Source organism: Myotis myotis, unplaced genomic scaffold, assembly GCF_014108235.1.
Source record: "Myotis myotis isolate mMyoMyo1 unplaced genomic scaffold, mMyoMyo1.p scaffold_m19_p_16, whole genome shotgun sequence".
NCBI classification, from domain to species: domain Eukaryota; kingdom Metazoa; phylum Chordata; class Mammalia; order Chiroptera; family Vespertilionidae; genus Myotis; species Myotis myotis.
This window is the reverse complement of record NW_023416320.1, coordinates 38,959,747-38,979,182: the sequence shown is the minus strand read 5'-3', so window position 1 is coordinate 38,979,182 and position 19,436 is coordinate 38,959,747. Positions and strand designations below refer to the sequence as shown.

The window sequence follows — 19,436 nt, the reverse complement described above, 5'->3', positions numbered from 1 at the left end:
TCTATCTTTAGATCTTGAGTACAAGTAGAAAATACAGGCATCTCAAGAGGGCCAACATACAATTAAAAAACAACAACCAACAACACACACAAAACTGATTTCCAAAAGTGGAGTTCCATTAAAAAAATGTTTAGCTATATGATATAACCTTTTCCTTATTTCCAGGTGTTTAAAAAAATGCATTTCTGTAATTTTGCTGTGGCATGACATATAATTGAGGGCAACATTTCAAGCTTAAAGTCCAAGTGTTTTGATATCTGGTCATTAAATCTTGCCTATGTTCATAATAGATAAAGAAAACCACAAATGCCATAATGAAGCAGGGGCAAAAAAAGGAAAAAATGCACCCTAGGAATGATATCACAAGGAAATAAAAATACTGTATTCCTCTAAACAGATGTACTCAGAAGAGTTTTGTAACCCAAAGCGAGATATGGGAGATGGTTTAAGAAGAGGTTGCAATGTTGCGACAAGAAGTCTGCACCCTTCAGTAGCTGCGAAGGAAGGACCTGTGCCTCAGACACTTGTTCCCAGAGGTTCTGGACACTTTTGCATCCCTGGCCCCACTATTCACAAAGTTAGGCATTTTGCAAGCTCAGAGCACACCTTGCTCCTCGTCCTTATGAACACATGCAATGACATTTCATCCTTTCATGTGCAAATTCTAAAATTCATTGTAACAGAAAAGCTGCAAGTTGAGAATCCATCTACAATTTGAAATGAAAGGATCAAAAATGTCAGACATTGCAGAACACTGGTTCCTAGCAGAGCTCTCTTTATTTGGTCACGGATCCTCAGTCATTTTTGTTTGTTTGTTACAAAAAGCAGTCTTGACTCTTTAGTTAAACAGTACTTAAACTAAACTGCTCATGCCATGCAAAAATAACATTTTTATGCACTTTTTGGGGGGAGGAGGCGAGCGTCCCATGTGTTAGTTCACAGGCATTTTTAACCGGAATTTTAAGAAACAAGTGTTTTCTCTTTTTTATTGCTTTTGTAACTAGTCACATGCTGGTTTCACGTGTGGGACAGTAACCTGTGTCTCCTGGGTTGGAATGTGTTTCTGGGGCGAACAAGTGGTTTTCCATTTTGCACCCTTCTTGACTATTGTCCTTTTTAACGTCGGCCACAGCGTGGTAAATGTCTTGCCTACAGTTGTGACTTGTGTCCTGGGGGGAGGAAGAGCCCGCACAGGCCTCTTCCCTTAAAGGGTCTCTCCCATCACTCGGCTTATCGGCAAAGCAGTTAGGGCTGGAGCCGGCCTGCGCGTCCTGCCGGGGCCCTTGCAGCTCTAGGAAGTCATCGTCTTCCCCAGTGTCCACCTCTGTGAAGCTCCTCCTCTCTCTTGGTGGGAAAGGAAAGAGTTTCTGCTTGGGAACCCGGGGGCTGGGCCCTCGGGCGGGTCCCTGACAATGTGCGGAAACCTCAGTCCCCAGCAGGGGCCTGTCTCCCTGTGGGGGGGTTTCTTCTAAGAGGATGGTGCTGATGAGCTGCGGGGTGGTGATGGGAAAGTCAGCCACCGTGACCGGCAGAGGCCTGGCTGTGCTGGGTGGGGTCTGCGGGGCACTGCCTCTGTTCTCCTTGAAATTCACCTTGAACGACCTGGATTTCAGGGGGTGGCTGCCCCTCAGCGAGCTCCTAGGGCTCTCGGGGGCACTGTCAGATGGCCCGGGGCCATGGAGCCCGCTTTGGGAACCGCTGGCCTCGAGGTGCCCAGTTATATTGACCGGGACATATTCGAGGGAGGCATCCCGGGCCGCAGGGCCTTTCTCTCTGGCGAGTGTTAGGAAAGGGGGGGCCCTGGCTCTTTGGGGCTCCTCGGTGCCCGGGAAGTCGGGCGGGAACTTCATCTGCAGGTGAGAAGCGGAAGGCGGTGGCAGGGGCGACCTGTCGGTCTCGGTGAAGTCGGTGGCGCAGCTGGTGAAGCTGTCGATGCTGGAGGTGCTCTTCATGTCCATGATGACCTCGGTCTGCGCCACGGCCAGCTGCTCCTGCGGGCACACCACCTCCTCCATCTCGATCTCCTCTTCGTAGGCTGAGGGCCGCTCCGGCTGCTCCTGGCCGTCGGCGTTGGGGTGACAGTGAGGCTGGGTCTTGGTGATCTCGTTGTACAGCATCTCCAGCTTCTGCGCACTCAGATGCTGTGGGCTGGAGGCGGACGTGTTGTTCAGCTGCTCGTGGGAGTCTTTTTGGCTCACCTCCTGGTACTTGTTCTCGTAAGACTTGTTGGAGCTGGTTTCCGACAGAGCTTTCCTGGCCCACTTCCACCGGCTGGGAGACAGGTGATTGTCGTCGGTGGGGTCCTTCGTCTTGGCTGGCTCTCCTGTCTTCTCCACAGCCACGTCGATCAGCTCCATACTTCGAGCGAAGGCGTCTTTTAAGTTCATAGAGACGATGCTTCCATTCCTTTTGGCCCGCTCAAGAGCCTCTCTCCTTTTCACTGCCTTCTCCTGGCGTTTCTGCTCCTTGTAAAACTCAGAAAAATTGTTCACAATGATTGGGATGGGGAGGGCGATCACCAGAACCCCGGCAATGCAGCAGAGGCCGCCCACGATCTTCCCCAGCAATGTTTTTGGGTAGATGTCACCATAGCCTACAGTGGTCATGGTGATGGTGGCCCACCAGAAGGATGCCGGGATACTGGTGAACTTGGTTGCGTCTTCATCCTTCTCCGCAAAAAACACCAGGCTGGAGAAGATCATGATCCCCATGGCCAGAAACAATATCAACAAGCCCAATTCGTTGTAACTCCGTCTGAGGGTGAAACCCAGAGACTGCAGGCCTGTGGAGTGTCTGGCGAGCTTCAGGATCCTGAGGATCCGCATGATGCGGAAGATCTGGACCACACGCCGCACGTTCTGGAACTGCAGCACGCTCTTGTTGGACTCCGTGAGGAAGATGGTGACATAATAGGGCAAGATGGCCAGCAAGTCAATGACGTTGAGTGGGCCTTTAAAGAACTTCCACTTGTTTGGCGAGGAGAGGAAGCGCAAGAGGTACTCCATGGTAAACCAAGCAATGCACACCGCCTCCACGTGTGCCAACTGGGGGTTGTCGCTGGCCTGTCCGAATTCATCTGTCTCCTGAAGCTCTGGGAGGGTGTTGAGAGACAGAGCAATGGTGGAGAGTACGATGAACAGGATGGACACAATGGCCAAGATCTGGAAAAGAGAAGAGAGCCCACGTGAGCGAATCCTCTTGGAGACATGGGTTCACCATTCTTTAAAGGATACAGATTGCTCATAGATATTCCAAGAAGGTATCTTTGCAACCTGAAATTCCCTAACTAATGCAGATACAGTCACTTTGTATGAGTTCATTGCACTTATATATACTAATGTAGCATATACATTTAAATTCTAGGGCCTAAGTGATTTTAAAAACATCCATTCTTCCCTTCATTGCCTATTGTTTTTAGGCACATTTGTGGGAATAACCACCCCTTGGAATAGTTTTGTGGGAGTAATCATCTCTCCTCTCTTAGTTACTGGTAATTTTTTTCTCTTAATTCCCCGGTTTATGTTTTCTTAAGTGAATTGCTATAAGCTAGCAGGGTTTCATGATTTCTAGAAGTTTTATTCTACAACTAAAACCACAAATGCAGACCTACACTTGCAGATAATATGGCACTGAGCACGTGCTTCTCTTACGATGAATCCTACTTATGTGGTTAGCACTGGTGACAGAATTTTGTCAGGCAAGCCTTCATCCTGGGATGTGTGGAGCTCTGGGCAGCCTCATGTGGGGAAGGAAGATGATGAGCCAATTTCATTCAGTCCAGGAAGGTTTCACGAAGAGGAGCTTGAAGTCTGGTCCATGATGATCTGGGTGCAGGGCAGACATAGGCAGAGGAGCAGCAGCCCGAAGTCAGATTCGGAAGGAAGAGGGAGGGCTCAATAATGTGGAAGACGAGGGTCAACTGAGTGGATTTTAGAGTCAGACATCCTGGGCTTGGACATGGTCTTTATCACTTCCTGTGTTATTTAACCTCTCTGGGCAAGTTATTTAACCTCTCTGTGTTTCAGTTTACAAAGCTGTCGCTAACAAGCACAGTCATTTCATGGTTGTTGTGAAGTTTACATGGCACACAGACATCGCTAAATAAATGAAAGCTCCTCCTATTATTAGAGGCTGAAATGAACAGGACTTTGGTTTTGAAAGATGAAGGCCAAGAACAGGTATGTGGGGGATCTGTAAAACCATGTAAGATATAGGCAGCCCAACTGGCTTTCCTAACCTGAACCCAGTGTTCCAAGTTGATAAGGCAAAGCATGGAGATCAAAGTTTGAGGGCAGTGGAAGGAGGCACTTAGTTGCTTAGTAAAGATTGTGTATCTAAAGCACTCAATTCTTGGAGGAGGAAGAAACCGGAAACCCTCCTTACCTAGTTAGGTCTGGCCTGGTTTCATCCACCTTTGTCAATGACCTTGGGAGGTGTCACTGGTCTCAGTTATTATTTGTACTTCTGACAGTGACTGCTTAGAGATTCAGCATCTAGTATACATTTCAAAAGACAATGATTGAACATCTTGAGGCCATACAGCTCAGTCAACATCAGACTGTGAAAAAACTAGTTTATCTCTAATTGACATCAGGACTTCCAAACTTCTTTCCTCTTGTTCTTCTTTCTCCCCCTTCTCTTTATCCTTCCAGGTTCTCTACTTCTAGGTCATTCTTCTTAGCTTTCCCCTTTCTCCCTCTTATGCCTCCTTTGTACCTTTCATTGTTTTCCCTTCCAGCTCCTAACTTTCTTTTTGCTATAAGTAAAACTATGGTATAATATATTTCAGAATGTGTTGCAGATGCTAATTAAAGATTTATGGTTCCTTAGTTTAAAGAACAGTATTTAATTATTAATTCTTTTATATTTTTTTCTCAAACAAAACTAAGTCCTTTTTACTTGAGTACACTTCAGATTTTCCTTTAAAAATGTGGATCAATGAAGTTACAATAAAGGTTCTCCTCACCTACTCTAGGAGAGTCTGGAGGCTCAAGTTAGAAATTCCCTCAAGAAGGTTTAGGCAAACCCATAGAGAATGGACTCAGGGGGTTTATTAAAGGCAAGTTGGGAATGCTCACCTCGAATGTCTACCCTCAGAGGCCAAGGGCAAAGTGACATTTACTATAGTTAGTCACTAAAATACTCCTTAGGAAGCATTGGTCAGATGCCATCCACTCTTAGGCTCTTACCATAAGGAACTAGTCCCTCTGTATTTTCTAGGAAGTCACACTGTTGCTAATATATCTTAATACTGGGATGGCCGCCAGCATTCTTGTACTGACCATCCATAGTCTATATTTTCCATATCTTATCTGTTCACCTGTCCATTTTAGATGTATTTTACTGATGTTTATCACTTCAAAGAGCAAGGAGAAAAGTAAAAATATACATGAAAGCATTCTGTTATCTTCCAACCTTTTGGACAAAGAACAAAATGGAAGGTCCAAAGAGGACCATCAGAATTCCTTGACTCCACAATCAGAGTGAGAATGGAGGTCATTTTACTTTGGTAGATGATTTGGGGAAATACTAAAACATTGTATTACTAATGCAGTCTGTGGTCTAGTTGATGGCAATTTAACAAATATGGCTACCTTCAATACTTGAAAATTGAGCATGTGCACAGGCTGATTTGGAGTACATTCTTGAAGAAAATAATTACTAAAGAAAAAACACACAACAGGTTCTCTGCTCCCCCTGTTCGTCAGACAGCCTCTGCTCCTGCACAGTGCCAGCCACAACCCTGAGACAGGATGGTGAAGGTCAGAGTGAACGGATTTGGCCACATTGGGCGCCTGGTCACCGGGGCTGATTTTAACTCTGGCAAAGTGGATACTGTCGCCATCAATGACCCCTTCATTGACCTCAACTACATGGTCTACATGTTCCAGTATGGACCCCCTGGCAAGTTCAAAGGCACAGTTAAGGCTGAAAACAGGAAGCTTGTCATCAATGGAAGTCCATCTCCATCTTCCAGGAGCGAGATCCCGCCAACATCAGATGGAGAGATGCTGGTGCTGAGTATGTTGTGGGGTCCACCGGTGTCTTCACTACCATGGAGAAGGCTGGGGCTCACTTGAAGGGCGGAGCCAAGAGGGTCATCATTTCTGCCCCTTCTGTGGATGCCCCCATGTTTGTGATGGGTATGAACCATGACAAGCATGACAACTCCCTCAAGATTGTCAGCAATGCCTCCTGCACCACCAACTGCTTGGCCCCCCTGGCCAAGGTTATCCATGACAACTCTGGCATCATGGAGGGACTCATGACCATAATCCATGCCATCACCATCACCCAGAAGACTGTGGATGGCCCCTCTGGGAAGTTGTGGTGTGATGGCTGAGGGGCTTCCCAGAACAACTTCCCTGCTTCTACTGGTGCTGCCAAGGCTGTGGGCAAGGTCATCCCTGAGCTGAATGGGACGCTCACTGGCATGGCCTTCCGTGTCCCCACCCCCAATGTGTTGGTTGTGGTTTAACCCGCTAACTAGAGAAAGCTGCCAAATACGATGATACCAAGAAGGTAGTGAAGCAGGCATCAGAGGGCTCCCTCAAGGGCATCCTGGGCTACACTAAAGACCAGGTTGTCTCCTGTGACAACAGGGTGGTGGACCTCATGGTCCACATGGCCTCCAAGGAATAAGAGCCCCCTGGACTACCAGCCCCAGAAAGAGGAAGAGAGGCCCTTAGCTTCTGGGGAGTCCTTGCCCCAAATCGACCCTCCAACACACTGAGAATCTCCTGACCATGGTTTCCATCTGAAAAAGGGAAGGGGCTTAGGGAGCCCAACCTTGTCATGCACCATCAGTGAAGTTCCCTGTACCCAAACAAACAAACAAACACACATTCAAACCCTTAGGCCCTTAGGGCCCCTATACTCATGTTAAAGAAATCATAAGGTATTGACGTGCATTACTCGTGTTCAAATTCAATCTGCCAACTGTAAAGAAATGGCTTATTTTTAAATATCGTGTGAAACTTGGAGTTCTTCCAGAAAGACAACCCCCTAGGCAGATTTTTCAATATACACCAAGGATGATGTGTGATGCAATAAGCCAAATGTAAGTTTATTGTCTTATTGCAGAGTTTCTTTTAACACGATAAATATAACAAATGCGGATTTTTGCTCGAAGCTACGGGATACACTTCCCAACATGGAGATTTACTTTAGTACAGCAAACCCTTAATGGCATTTAGCTATTGCTTCATTTATCATAACTATGCTGGAGTAGGGCTTTCAATTCTGTCACCTCCAACAGCTGGCCTCCAGGGCTCCAGCAAACAGACCCGTGTTTGCACAGGGCAAAGGAGGTGCCAATTACAAACCGTTACCTGTGGGATAGTACTGGTCAACCGCCTGGGCGATCTGGATTAGGTCAACTCTAAGGTTCCTTTCACCTCCAACCCTCGGTGATTCTCTTTCTAAATGAAAACATTTTGCTAATTCCAGTCATGTCTGCAAACCAAACCCAGGACATGTCACACCTGGTCCTTTCACTTAGGTTGAATTGCTAACATCCAGTTTTGTTGCGTAGGAAACTCAGATGGGAAGGCTTTGAAAAATATCACGCTGTGCATGTTCCAAGCACTGAGTTAGTGGGAACAGACGTTATTTCTGGATGAAACTTCATCCCTTTTGAATCGCCTGGATAATGGTTTTAGTTCTTCGCTTAGATACAGACATTCCTGGATCACACAGAGTTAAGAACAGGGCCCCTAGCACTTGCATTAAGAGGTACCAAAGGCTGGTTGCATTGATTTCTCTGTGTGATAGGAAGTCAAGCAGTTGGAGACTTGCCTCAATTTGCCAACTTGTTGATTCTATGTCCTTGAAAGATAATGGGAGTTTGTTGGTGGCGAGAATGCAGGACAAGGAAGTAAAACCCATGGCTCTACACCCGCTGGCTGCTGGGACCAGCCAGTTCCTACTTCGGCCTCAGTTACCACATCCTCAAAATGAGGTGCCTCCCACTTGCCTCCCTGTCTTCGAGGTTGTTAGGGATCCAACCAGATCCGGCACACGAGGCCTCCTATTATATGGAAGTTGGGGTGAGTGTATGAATGGCTGGGGATGTGCGTGGAATAGCCTTTGGCCAGAACGGGGAGGAAATAAAAAACACAAAGTATTTCTCCCCCATTGAAATACAATTGCAGACCTCTTTAATGCTCATATGTTCAACACTTTCCAACACATCCTCTCACCCAAGCAGTGGTTTCCATGCCAAATCCATTTGACTATAGTTTATTTGCCTTAGTTCAGAACCATCTAGCTTGCCAACAGTATTTAAGAGTTGGACTGAGGTCGTGTGTGTGTGTGTGTGTGTGTGTGTGTGTGTGTGTTATGAGTGAAGGGGGTCAGAGGGTACAAGCCTCCAGTTATAAAATAAACAAGTCCTTGGATGTGATGTACAGCATGGTGACTAGACTTAACAACACTGTGTTATATATTTGAAAATTGCTGAGAGAGTAGACCTTAAAAGTTCTCATCACAAGAAAAAATTGTAACTATGTGAGGTGATGGATGCTAACTAACCTTATTGTGGCGATTATTTCACAATACATATGTATATGAAATCATTTGTTGGACACCTAAAACTTATACAATGTTATACATCAGTTATATCTCAATTAAAAAGGATTTGGACTGATGTTGCATTGGGTGAACTTGATCTGCCTTGTGCCTTAAAATATGTAGAAAATGTTCTAGCTTGGGCCTCCTATGTGATAATCTGCTTTATAGTCACTGACATTCAGCACTCCACAGAAACACACGGAAACTTCTGTGCCTTGCACTGAAGTTAGCACAGGTACTTTCTCTCATCCCTCTTCACTAACCTTCCCTCCCTCCCTCCATCCCTCCTTCCCTCCCTCCCTCCCTTCCCTCTCCCTCCCTTCACAAATACATGCTGAGAGATGAAAATGAGTGAGTTATAAGCTCTTCACTATACAGCAATTCCTGGTTTATCTTCTTGGGATATAATATAATTTTAAAAAACTTGATCAGCAATAGAAAACAACATGGGGAAACACAATGACAGGAATTTCCAGGAGAAAAGAACTTGTTTAAGTTGACAGGAAGGAAAAGGCCTGTGGTAAGCAGCATTAGAAACATGGCGAATTGTCTACTTTCAGGAAAAGGACAAAGCACAGTGGCATTCTGAGCCTACACACCAAAGGCCGAACTATTGGTTGAAGGAAGAAGTGGGGAGTTGGTAAGGATCTCATGCGTTTCACCCACCCATCTTCTATTTCCAGCTATTTCCCGGAAGACTTCTGGGTGCAGAAAAGCAGAAAGTATATGCTGTGATTTGCACCAGAGGAAGAACAGTCTCTGACTAAAGTTCTAGCATCCGGGCTCTTTGAACACATGGGCCCTCCTCTAAGGCAGGTGGCCCTGGTTTGCCAATAGTCCTTTCTGCCCTCAGATGTTCCCTCGGCCCTCCCAGGACAGAAGAGATTCCTGCTCAAGAAGTCTCCGCTGATTTGCATAACAGCACACATGCAAAGAAGGAGTCACTAAAAAGTTCCGTTGACTTTTACTTATTCTGGCCCTTTGTGTACCAGGAACCCAGAAGTTCAATTCTCTCCTTCCACATCTGTGGGCTGTTGAATGAGGACTTTGCAAAGACTTAGTCATCCACACGCATGTTGATGTCAGTCCTAAGCTTGCATAATGCCTTTCATTTTGGTTGGGGGCCAGGCGGAGGAGGCAGGGAGGTGAGAGAAGCAACCAGGTGTACATATTTACCAAATTCTTCTTTTGGTTTTTTCTTTCTCACATACAAAAACAATTTTTTTGAGAGGAGACGTTCTGGTTCTCTTCTGACTAAAGATAGTGTTTTGATATTTTCTCAGTATCTCCTGAAATAAACTTTGTTCCTGTCCCCATGATGTATTTCTGTGTTTGAAAGGATTCGATTTTAGGAAGCAAACCATTTGGCAGAAGGCTGGTGAAGGGAACTTTAATATTCGTAGCAACTCTGCCAAGAAAGGAACAACAGAGAGATGGAGAGACCTCTCGTCTTACACCCACTCTAATGATCAGGCAACCTCTTTCTAGGTAATTTGTTCTTGCAGAGTCTCCAGCAGCCAGAGAGCAAAGAAATAGAGGCTGGGTCAGCTTGGAGGAACACGAGCTCCCTGTCTGCCAGCTCCTGAGGGGCAGGGACTGTGGCTCTCCTCGCTGGAGTCTGCTTGGCCCCTCTTCCCAAGAAAGCACAACTAAGAGCTTAGACGCCCCTGTTTAGTGCGTGAATGAGAGATCTGGGGGGTGGGTGGGGGGGAAGGACATGAGTGGAGTGCATCTTTTGAACAGAATTTCATTTAACTTGATACCAAGACTGTAAAAAATTCATAGAGCACTCAAGTCAGGCGGTGTCTTTGAAATACTCCATTTCTCACTTTATAAAGAAATAAAGATTCAGAAAGTCTACTAAGCGCCTGGTGAGGGGAGGTGGCTGTAATATGGGACTTAGCTTTTCTGGGAGTCAGCAGTCCTATCTAGATAATGTGGAAATAAATACTAGATAGGCAGCATTGTATTGAGGACTGTGTCAGCTTGTCCAGGCTGTGGTGCCCAGTTGCTTGATCAAACACCAGTCCAGAAGTTGTGAAAGTACTTTTTAGATGTGATTAACATTTAAATCAGTGGATTTTGAGTAAAGCAGATAGATTTTCCTCCATAAAACGAGTGAGCTTCACAGAATAGCTCAAGGTCTTACGAGTGAAGACAGGTTTTCCAAAGAAGAAGCATTTCTGCCTCAAGACTGCAACACAGAAACCCTCCCTGAGTTTGCAGTCTGCCTGGCCTCTCTGTGGACTTCGGACTAAAGATTACAACAACGCTTACCTGAACTTCCAGCCTGCTGTGTTGCCCTGTGGGTTTCAGACCTGTCAGTCCTTAAGGAATTGCATAGCCAATTCCTTAATGTCTGTCTCTCTCTCTGTACACACACACACACACACACACACACACACACACACACACACACACGTGTCATTCTATTTATCTATTTTATGTAAGTATACATGTGTATATATGTATACATATTTTATTGATTCTGTTTCTCTAGATATCTCTAATACAAGAATAAGAGAAAATATATGATAGCAGTTTGCAAGCTGTAAAGTGCTAACATTGTTAATTAACTTATTTGAGAACTTCCCAATCATACATCTATTCCTGTTGGGCCATAAGAAGAATGCAGTTCCTTATTCTCTGTGTGACCCCTGTGCCTAGCGGGGTTGGTCTCAACATCCTACAAAGAGCACATTCACGTGCATGGCGTCATTAGGAGCCATGAGGGCAGATGGTGCAAACCAACTGAGAATTCCCGAAGTTGGACTTTTCTGAACAGCTGCCAACCTTCTAAGATGCTGCCTCTTCCACTGAGCTGAGCTGAAGTGAACCCAGGATGGCGAGCAAAAGGAAAATATAGATGAACACATGTTACTTTCCAAAACCACAGATATAAGTGGTTATGTTAATTATATGCTATTTGGATCCATCCCCAGTGAAGTTTGCTTGATTCTCACTTTGAGACCCTTGTAAAGACTGTTTTACGTCCATGTGTTTTTCAGCGAGTTTTCATCCTTCTATTCCTTGTCACTCACTCTTGGTGGTTGAATTGGCTTGAATTTCCCCCTCTGCATTCCCCTTCATCCCACCAGTCACTATCCCCAACCCCACTGTCCTCATGGGCCCACATTCTGCCACGTCCCCTGCAGCCCTCCCTGGGGCTCCAGATCCCGTGGGGCCCGCCTCCTCTGGATGCTCGAAGCCTTTATTCCCTGGGTTGACCAAACGGATGGAAGGTGTCACTGACACTTCTTGCAGGTGCTCAATTCACATGGTCTCCCTTTGCACTCTTGCCTGTACGCTGCTGCCCACCTGCAGGATTGCCAGACTTAGATGCCCAGTTATATTTAAATCAATTTCTTTTATGGGACAAACCTATACTAAGAAAGTATTTGCTGTGCATATGAAATCCACTAGGCAGTCTGCATTTGACCTGGCAGCCTTGTCTCCGTGGCCCAGAGCCTCCTCCTCCCAGAGAGCTGCAGTTTGAACCTGGAGATTCGGAGTTGCTGGGATGGGGTCACGTTAACAGTGGCGCAGTCCAGAAGGAGGGAGGACAAACTGGCATTGCAGGGCGTCTCAGCTTCGCCTAACAGCACCTTCCAAGCCGTTGTCTCTCCCTTCCCTCCTTTCAGCTTCCGTTGGCCAGAGTTTTGATCAGGTTCCGTTCCTCCCATAAAACCTTACAACCTTCTTAAATAATAATTTGATAATTTCATAGGAGACAGTTTCACCTCTCAAACAGAATTCTATAATTATGGGAGACAATGACTATATTCTCACACAGAGCAGGCGCCGCACGAATCTGTCTCAAATAAATGAACAACCAAAAAAGAAGGGAGAAGTGCAAGGAACTGGAGAAAATGAGAATGATGTTCAATGTAAATTGGACATTGAAGAATCCAAATATTTTTTAATCTCCCAAAAAGAAGAGGACAGGTTTTGTAGTCATTTTCTGCTGCCCAAAGTCAGCCTGAAAGTTTTAACCACCAACAGATTTTTAAACAATAGAAATTCATATTACAAATTGCCCATTTTTTGATAACAGACAGATGACAAAATTTTTTCAAGTCCAGTGACATCATCTTTTCCAAGGTTTAAGGTCTGTAATTTTTTCCTTAATTCTTTCTTTTTTTACATTACACTAGCAGATTGCTTTTTCCCCTCTTTTTACCTTATTCTTTGAGAAGCCTGCTTTTGACTGCGTAATAGCTTGGGCTTCACCTTCACAGAAGGATCCACTTTCTTAAAGAAAAGTGCTGTATTCATTCTAGATCACTTTTTTTTTTTTTCTAAGTGTGATTGAACCTGCAGTGAATCTAACCAGTGAAGGAAATGATCATTCCATGTGTAGATCTGGGTAGTATCAGGTTTGTGCGATAAAATGTGAAGCCCCTGAAGAGAATGAATAATGCAGACTATCCATTAAAAATTACTTGCATGCATGTGCACACAAACATACGCAAGGATACATTCAAATTCACACACATCATTGTTCCATGTAGTTAAAAGGAAAGCATCACAGAAAAAAATAGAAAACTCCATTAAAGTATAAACTTAAGAATGTTGCATATTCCGTTTAATGCTTATTTATAAGCATAATTTGCTAAAACACCTTGTCCATATAAATTCACACCTTAGATTTGTGCAGACCTAGGTCAAAATAAGCTTCCCTCCCTTTTCTTCTTCGTATAAATTTTCTAGTTCTTAAAAAAGATAATTTATATCAAGCAATAAATTCCTTTTTTTTCTTGAAAAGAGAAAGGTAATTCAGCCTGGCTAGTGTGGCTCAGTGGGTGAGTGTCGATCTATGAACCAGGAGGTCACGGTTCGATTCTAGGTCAGGGTACATGCCCGGGTGGGGGTTCCATTCCCCGTGGGGGGTGTGCAGGAGGCAGCAGATCAGTGATTCTCTCTCATCATTGATGTTTCTATCTCTCTCTCCCTCTTTCTTTCTCTCTGAAATCAATAAAAATATATTTTAAAAAAGAGAACTTATGAAAACCTGAGGGAGAAAACACAGATTTTGAACACTTCACATGTTTTGAACACTAGAGTATTTACAGCTCTACCCAGAGGCTATAACAGTCTTCCTTTTCCTCTTGGAAAAATGTTTCCTTTGCTCTAAGGAGAATTCTAAGCAGAAATCTTTTTGAGAGGGAGGCCTTAAAGAATGGGTAGCAGTCGTGTAGTATGATATGATTGGATGCAGGTGGAGGCACAAAGAGGAGTGGGGATGGGGCACTTCTGGGAAAGTAAGCAATGGACAAATTCTAAAGGATGCTCAATGCATTGATGAAGAAGAGTTTGGTGGGCTTTGTTCTGAAGACCAGTGTTCCTCAAAGCGTGGTCCCCAGACTAGCAGCATTGGTATTATGTGGCAACTTGTTAGAAATGCAAATTCCCAGGCCCCACTCTGATCTACTGAGTCAGCAACTCCGAGGAGGGGCCCAGCAATCTGTATTTTAACAAGTCCTCCAGGGGATTCCGATGCTTACTAAAGCTTGAGGAGTAAAAGTTGTAAGGAACCTGGCTGCTGTGGCTCACTGGTTGAGTGTCAACCCATTAACTAAGAGGTCACTGGTTGAATTTCTGGTCAGGGAACATGCTCAGGTTGCGGGCTCGATCCCCAGTAGGGGGCATGCCTCCTATTGAAGTTTCTATTGCTCTATCCCTCTTTCTTCCTTTCTCTCATAAAATATCAATAAAAAGCAAAAAAAGAGAAAGCTGTAAGGAGTAAAAGGCACTGATGGATTTTAAGCAAGGGAATGGCCTGCTCAGATTTGCGTTCTGGAAAGATCACCAATTGCAATGGTGGGACTGATTGGGGTAGGGGTGCAATGGAAGACGAGAGCCGTTTCTACTGCAGTGGCAGTAAAAAGGGGAGCGAGGGAATATTTAGGTTATAAAATATTTGTAAGGTGGAATTTCAACCTTACTTGCTGTGGAGATGGCGTGTCCAGAAGTCTCTGATGTTTGTGGCCAAGTTTACCAGGAAGGCTGAGTAGCTCTCTCAAAGCTCCATTACTACCCATTTAGACAGAAAACTCAAAGTAAGCCTTGCATCATCATTCATCTCTGAAAGTAATATTTCCTCATTATAGACATTCTAATAAAAACATCAGGTTTTGAAATAGAAATGGAGATATTTCTCTCTTGGAGCTAAACAACAGTTTATTAGACATGAAAACATTATGAGACACACACACTCTATTATTTGCTAGAACTATCCTCTTTTATAAAATTGTACCTGAAATGTACATTCTGAAATCACACAGGCCATTTAGATGAGCTGTTGCCTGAAAGCATGCTCATTTGTTGAATTATTTTTCCAACCCACTCCAACTTCCAATTTCTGCAAGGAAGTCTTCTAAATTTCCCAAATTAAAGTGCCATTAAAAACCGGCTTTGCTCCTCAGACACTTAGGCAGTCTCATCAGCGCATCAATCACCATTAACAGAGAATTGCAAGAATTCATTCCCACCATTATCCCCATACCTAGTCTCAGCAGCTTCAAAGAAAATAAAAAACAAGAGCCCTAATGCAATCGTTATTTTCCTTCTAATGAATCTCTGCAGTAAACCTCTTCTGAAAAGTATTTGTGGGGTTCACGTCATTAAGACCACATTATAGAAATGCCAGAAAACAGAAGACACGCCGAAATGCGGCCGCTCTGTTGAGGGAACCGTTGATGGAAACCAAACCCAGCGGCGATGGAAGAAAACGGTGATTCACTCTATAAATGCTCTCAGGGGTGGGCTGAGTGCTGTCCCAGGGCCAGTGAGCAGCCCAGCCACAGCTCACGGATGGCTTCTGTCGCATGGATGACAGGCATTCTTCATGGCAGAGAGCCAAGCATCACAAACAAGGGCCTTTAATGGAGTCCAGTTTGGCTCATTTTGACAGCAAGCTTCTGTGCTTATGAGGGACTGAGGAGGTGTTTACTAGACCGGGGGGTGCTGCTTGTCACGGCTGTCCGAGGTGACGTTCTCTACAGTCAGGCAGACACACTCCATTCTCTGTCTGGAGTTCCTCCTGCCTGTCATGAAGGCGCCTTAGTTAAGGCCTTGTCAATCCGAGTGTGGGCCTCCATCCAACAGCACCTGGGAGATTATTGGAAATGTGGCATCTCAGGTGTGTATGTCCCCCCCACCCCACCCCCAGCCCCACTGAATCAGTCTGGTTTCGAAAGATCTGGGAGGGATTCACATGCACGGATAAGCTCCGCCCTCAGACACAAATGCACACCATTCAAAAAAATCAGCTTTGGATGCTGTCCCACAGATTTAAAAAACATTTTATTTTTATTGATTTCAGAGAGGAAGGGAGAAGGAGAGGGAAAGATAGAAACATCAATGATGAGAATCATTGTTTGGCTGCCTCCTGCGTGCCTCCCACTGGGGATCTAGCCAGCAACCCTGGCATGTGCCCTTGACCGGAATCGAACCCAGGACCCTTCAGTCCGCAGGCTGACGCTCTATCCACTGAGCCCAACCAGCTGGGGCTCTTCCACAGATTTTTTACCAGTGGATCTCAGCTCTGGAAATGGGGTGGGGGCGGGGGGACGGGGCGAGTTTGTTGTTACGCCTCGTGGGGCTTTTCAACACTGTTCAGAGGTCTGGGTGGGTGGGTGTAGTTAGCTACAAAGGACCTCACAGGTGATGCTGAAGGGGTCTCTGATCCCACACAGACCTCCTCTCCCAGCCTGGGGTTGACAGCCATTGCTTTAAACATGTGCCCGTAAAAGGATTCAACTTGGCGGGACAAAGATTGCTGGATTAGGAGTCAGGAGACTTGACCTTCTTCCTGATTACTAGATCAACTGCCTGACCTGACTCAAGTCATGGAGCTCCAGTTTCTCCATGTACGACGGGCTTATCATGACGATTTTGTTTACATGACTAGGATGTAGTGATGATGTTATTAATGCACGGGAAAATGTTGTGGAAGTTATACAATTCTATACAAATGCCAATATTTTCATATGAGTTATAGAGTTTGGGGGCAGAATTATTAACTGGTATATAATTTTAGAGGTTGAAGAACTTTATTCTTTTTTAAAAATATGTTTTTATTGATTTTAGAAAGAGAGGAAGGGAGAGGGATAGAGAGATGGAAACATCAATGATGAGAGAGAATCATTGATCGGCTGCCTCCTGCATGCCTGCTACTGGGGATCGGGCCACAATCCAGGCATGTGCCCTGACCGGGAATCAAACCATGACCTTTTGGTTCATAGGTCGACTCTCAACCACAGTGCCAAGCCGGCCGGGCAGGTTCTATTATTCAATACAGGGTCCAGTCTTTCATGATGGGTGGAGCTAACAACACTCAGAGCCAAAGCATCCATGCTCTTCCAAAGTGAATCTAATATGATTTGAAAAGGAGAAGGAAGTTCTATAGGCCCAGTCAGCATGAAAAACAGTTTAAGTTGGGAGAAATAGCTGTATTTACTGTTGGAAGCAAGTAGCTATGATTTGTTAAGTAGGTAATTAATACCTGCATTCTAAATAGCAGCCCAGTACCTGTTAGAATATGTGGATCCATGAGCTGTAAATAATCACTTATACTAGCAGGGAGTAGGAGAAAGATAAATAAGGAAATACTATAAAATATCAGATTAAAATGGTCAAGTTAGCAACAAGAACGTTTTCTGATGTTGGCAAATTAAAAAAAACACACCCAAATTTTAAAAGTGCTGGGGAATTCTTAAGCTGTTGTCTAGATAAATCAAGTATTACATACAAAGTACCAGTGAGTGTACTGTGCATACCCGTCTCTCTGTTACTCCAGCCCCTGGTAGCAGGTCCTACCTAAACTTGGTGACAGCTACCAATGAAGAGCTCCTTAGAAACAACATTTTTCTTTTTTTAATTTAATTTTTCAATTACAGTTGGCATTCAATATTATTCTGCATTAGTTTCAGGTGTACAGCTTAGTGGTTAGACAATATGTACTTTATAAAAATGTTCCCCCCAATATTTCCAGTATCCACCCAACACCATGTCGCTATTACATTATTGATGATATTCCCTATGCTGTATTTTACATCCTCATGACTATTTAGTAATTACCAATGAGTACTTCTCAATCCCTTCATGTTTTCCCCCAGCCCCCCACCCCACTCCCCTCTGACAAACAATCATCAGCCTGTACTCATGTGGGCTTTTCAATTATATGATTTGTCTCAAAATAGAAGACTCAATTGTTTAATTAGGTAAATGTTGATTTATCACATAAGAGTCATATATGATGCCCTGACTGGTTTGGCTCAGTGGATAGAGCGTCAGCCTGCGGACTCAAGGGTCCTGGGTTCGATTCTAGTCAAGGGCATGTACCCTGGTTGCAGGCACATCCCCAGTGGGGGGTGTGCAGGAGGCAGCTGATCGATGTTTCTCTCTCATCGATGTTTCTAACTCTCTATCCCTCTCCCTTCCTCTCTGTAAAAAATCAATAAAATATATTTTAAAAAAAGAGTCATATATGACAAGTAGTTAATATTAAAATAGTCAATTCCATAGTTTAAAACCACAACCTTAGTTTGTAGGCCATGGTTTGGATTCCAAGCCCAGTTCTGTCACTCACCCAGCCATGAGGCATCCATTTTTCAGGCAGTAGAGCTGATAAGATCAAGCTTAGAGCTTAAATATATATATAGCACCTAATAGGTGCTTATTTAATGATGGCTAATCCTATTGTATATATTCAACAAGTAGTTTTCACAGTTTCTACAATGGTTCCTGGTCAGCAAGGCAAAATTCAACCAGCAGCATAGTCAGTCTACATATCTAAATACAATGATGATATTATGGCCCATGTTCAGATAACTTTGATATACAGCCTGAATATTATGTTTGAATTCTTATATTTTAGGTAGAAGTCTATCAGTGGTTGAATTACATGTGGTCACCCCGTCACAGACTTTGGCTGTGGCTCATTTCCTGTCCTCGGTAAAATATTCACCTGCTATGAGAACGGTGGGAGGTGAGGTATGAAAGCTGCTACACACCCTTTCCTTTCAATGGCAGGAAGGAATGTCTGCTCCCATGTCTATGTTCTAGATGCTATACACTATTTTGAATCATCTTCTAAAAAAAAAAATCTCTCACCCAGCCGGCGTGTCTCAGTGGTTGAGTGTCCATCTATGAACCAGGAGTTCACGGTTTGACTTCCAGTAAGGGCACATGCCCAGGATTGTGAGCTCCATCCCTGGTTGGGTGTGTGCAGGAGGCAGCCGATCAATGATTCCCCCTCATCATTGATGTTTCTATCTCTCTCCCTCTCCCTCTCCCTTCCTCTCTGAAATCAATAAAAAATATATTTAAAAAAATAAAAATAAAAATCTCTCTTGATCTCTATAATAGAATCACTTCCTTCTTTGGTTTTCTGGAGCCCTGGGTTCTGTGGAAATGGCCTAGGTGGCTATTGCTGAAAGAAGACAGTGGACAGGGCGGAGCTGTCCTTCCATGCAGTGCTGAAGAGGCATTCATATGTGAAGAGGAGAACGTTTTTCATAGGAGTACCTTGCTTCTACGGTGGAACGGATGTACACATACAAACACAGGCATTTATACACATAAGCATCTGCATCCCTCCTCTGGAGGTGATAATGCTGATAAGTATTGCTAGCTGTGTTTGAGAATCTGGTGGAAAAGACCTACATGTGACCAAAGCTCTCTCTGTGCTAATAAATGGCTATTTTATTGGTGGCCACAGCTGTTGTTTGCAGAGTTAGTTAGTGAGCACAGTTTTGTCTTTTAGACTTCTAGGCCTTCTAAGTGCCAGGCCAGTTTTGTATATGCCAAGATGCTAAAATTTGACCTCCCCAAACAGGCAGAAGGCATGAGTAAACACATTA

General features: G+C 44.4%; 1 protein-coding gene across 1 annotated transcript in view; it reads right to left on the bottom strand.

Moving 5' to 3' along the window:
- Nucleotides 1-766: 766 nt before the first annotated feature.
- The window catches only part of KCNB2 (potassium voltage-gated channel subfamily B member 2), a 338,203-nt gene continuing 319,533 nt past the window's right edge, over nt 767-19,436 (bottom strand). The window contains exon 3 of the mRNA XM_036338761.1: nt 767-3,161. Within this exon, the coding sequence (XP_036194654.1) occupies nt 1,005-3,161 (2,157 nt within the window). The 3' untranslated portion in view covers nt 767-1,004. The remainder of the gene's footprint in view (nt 3,162-19,436) is intronic.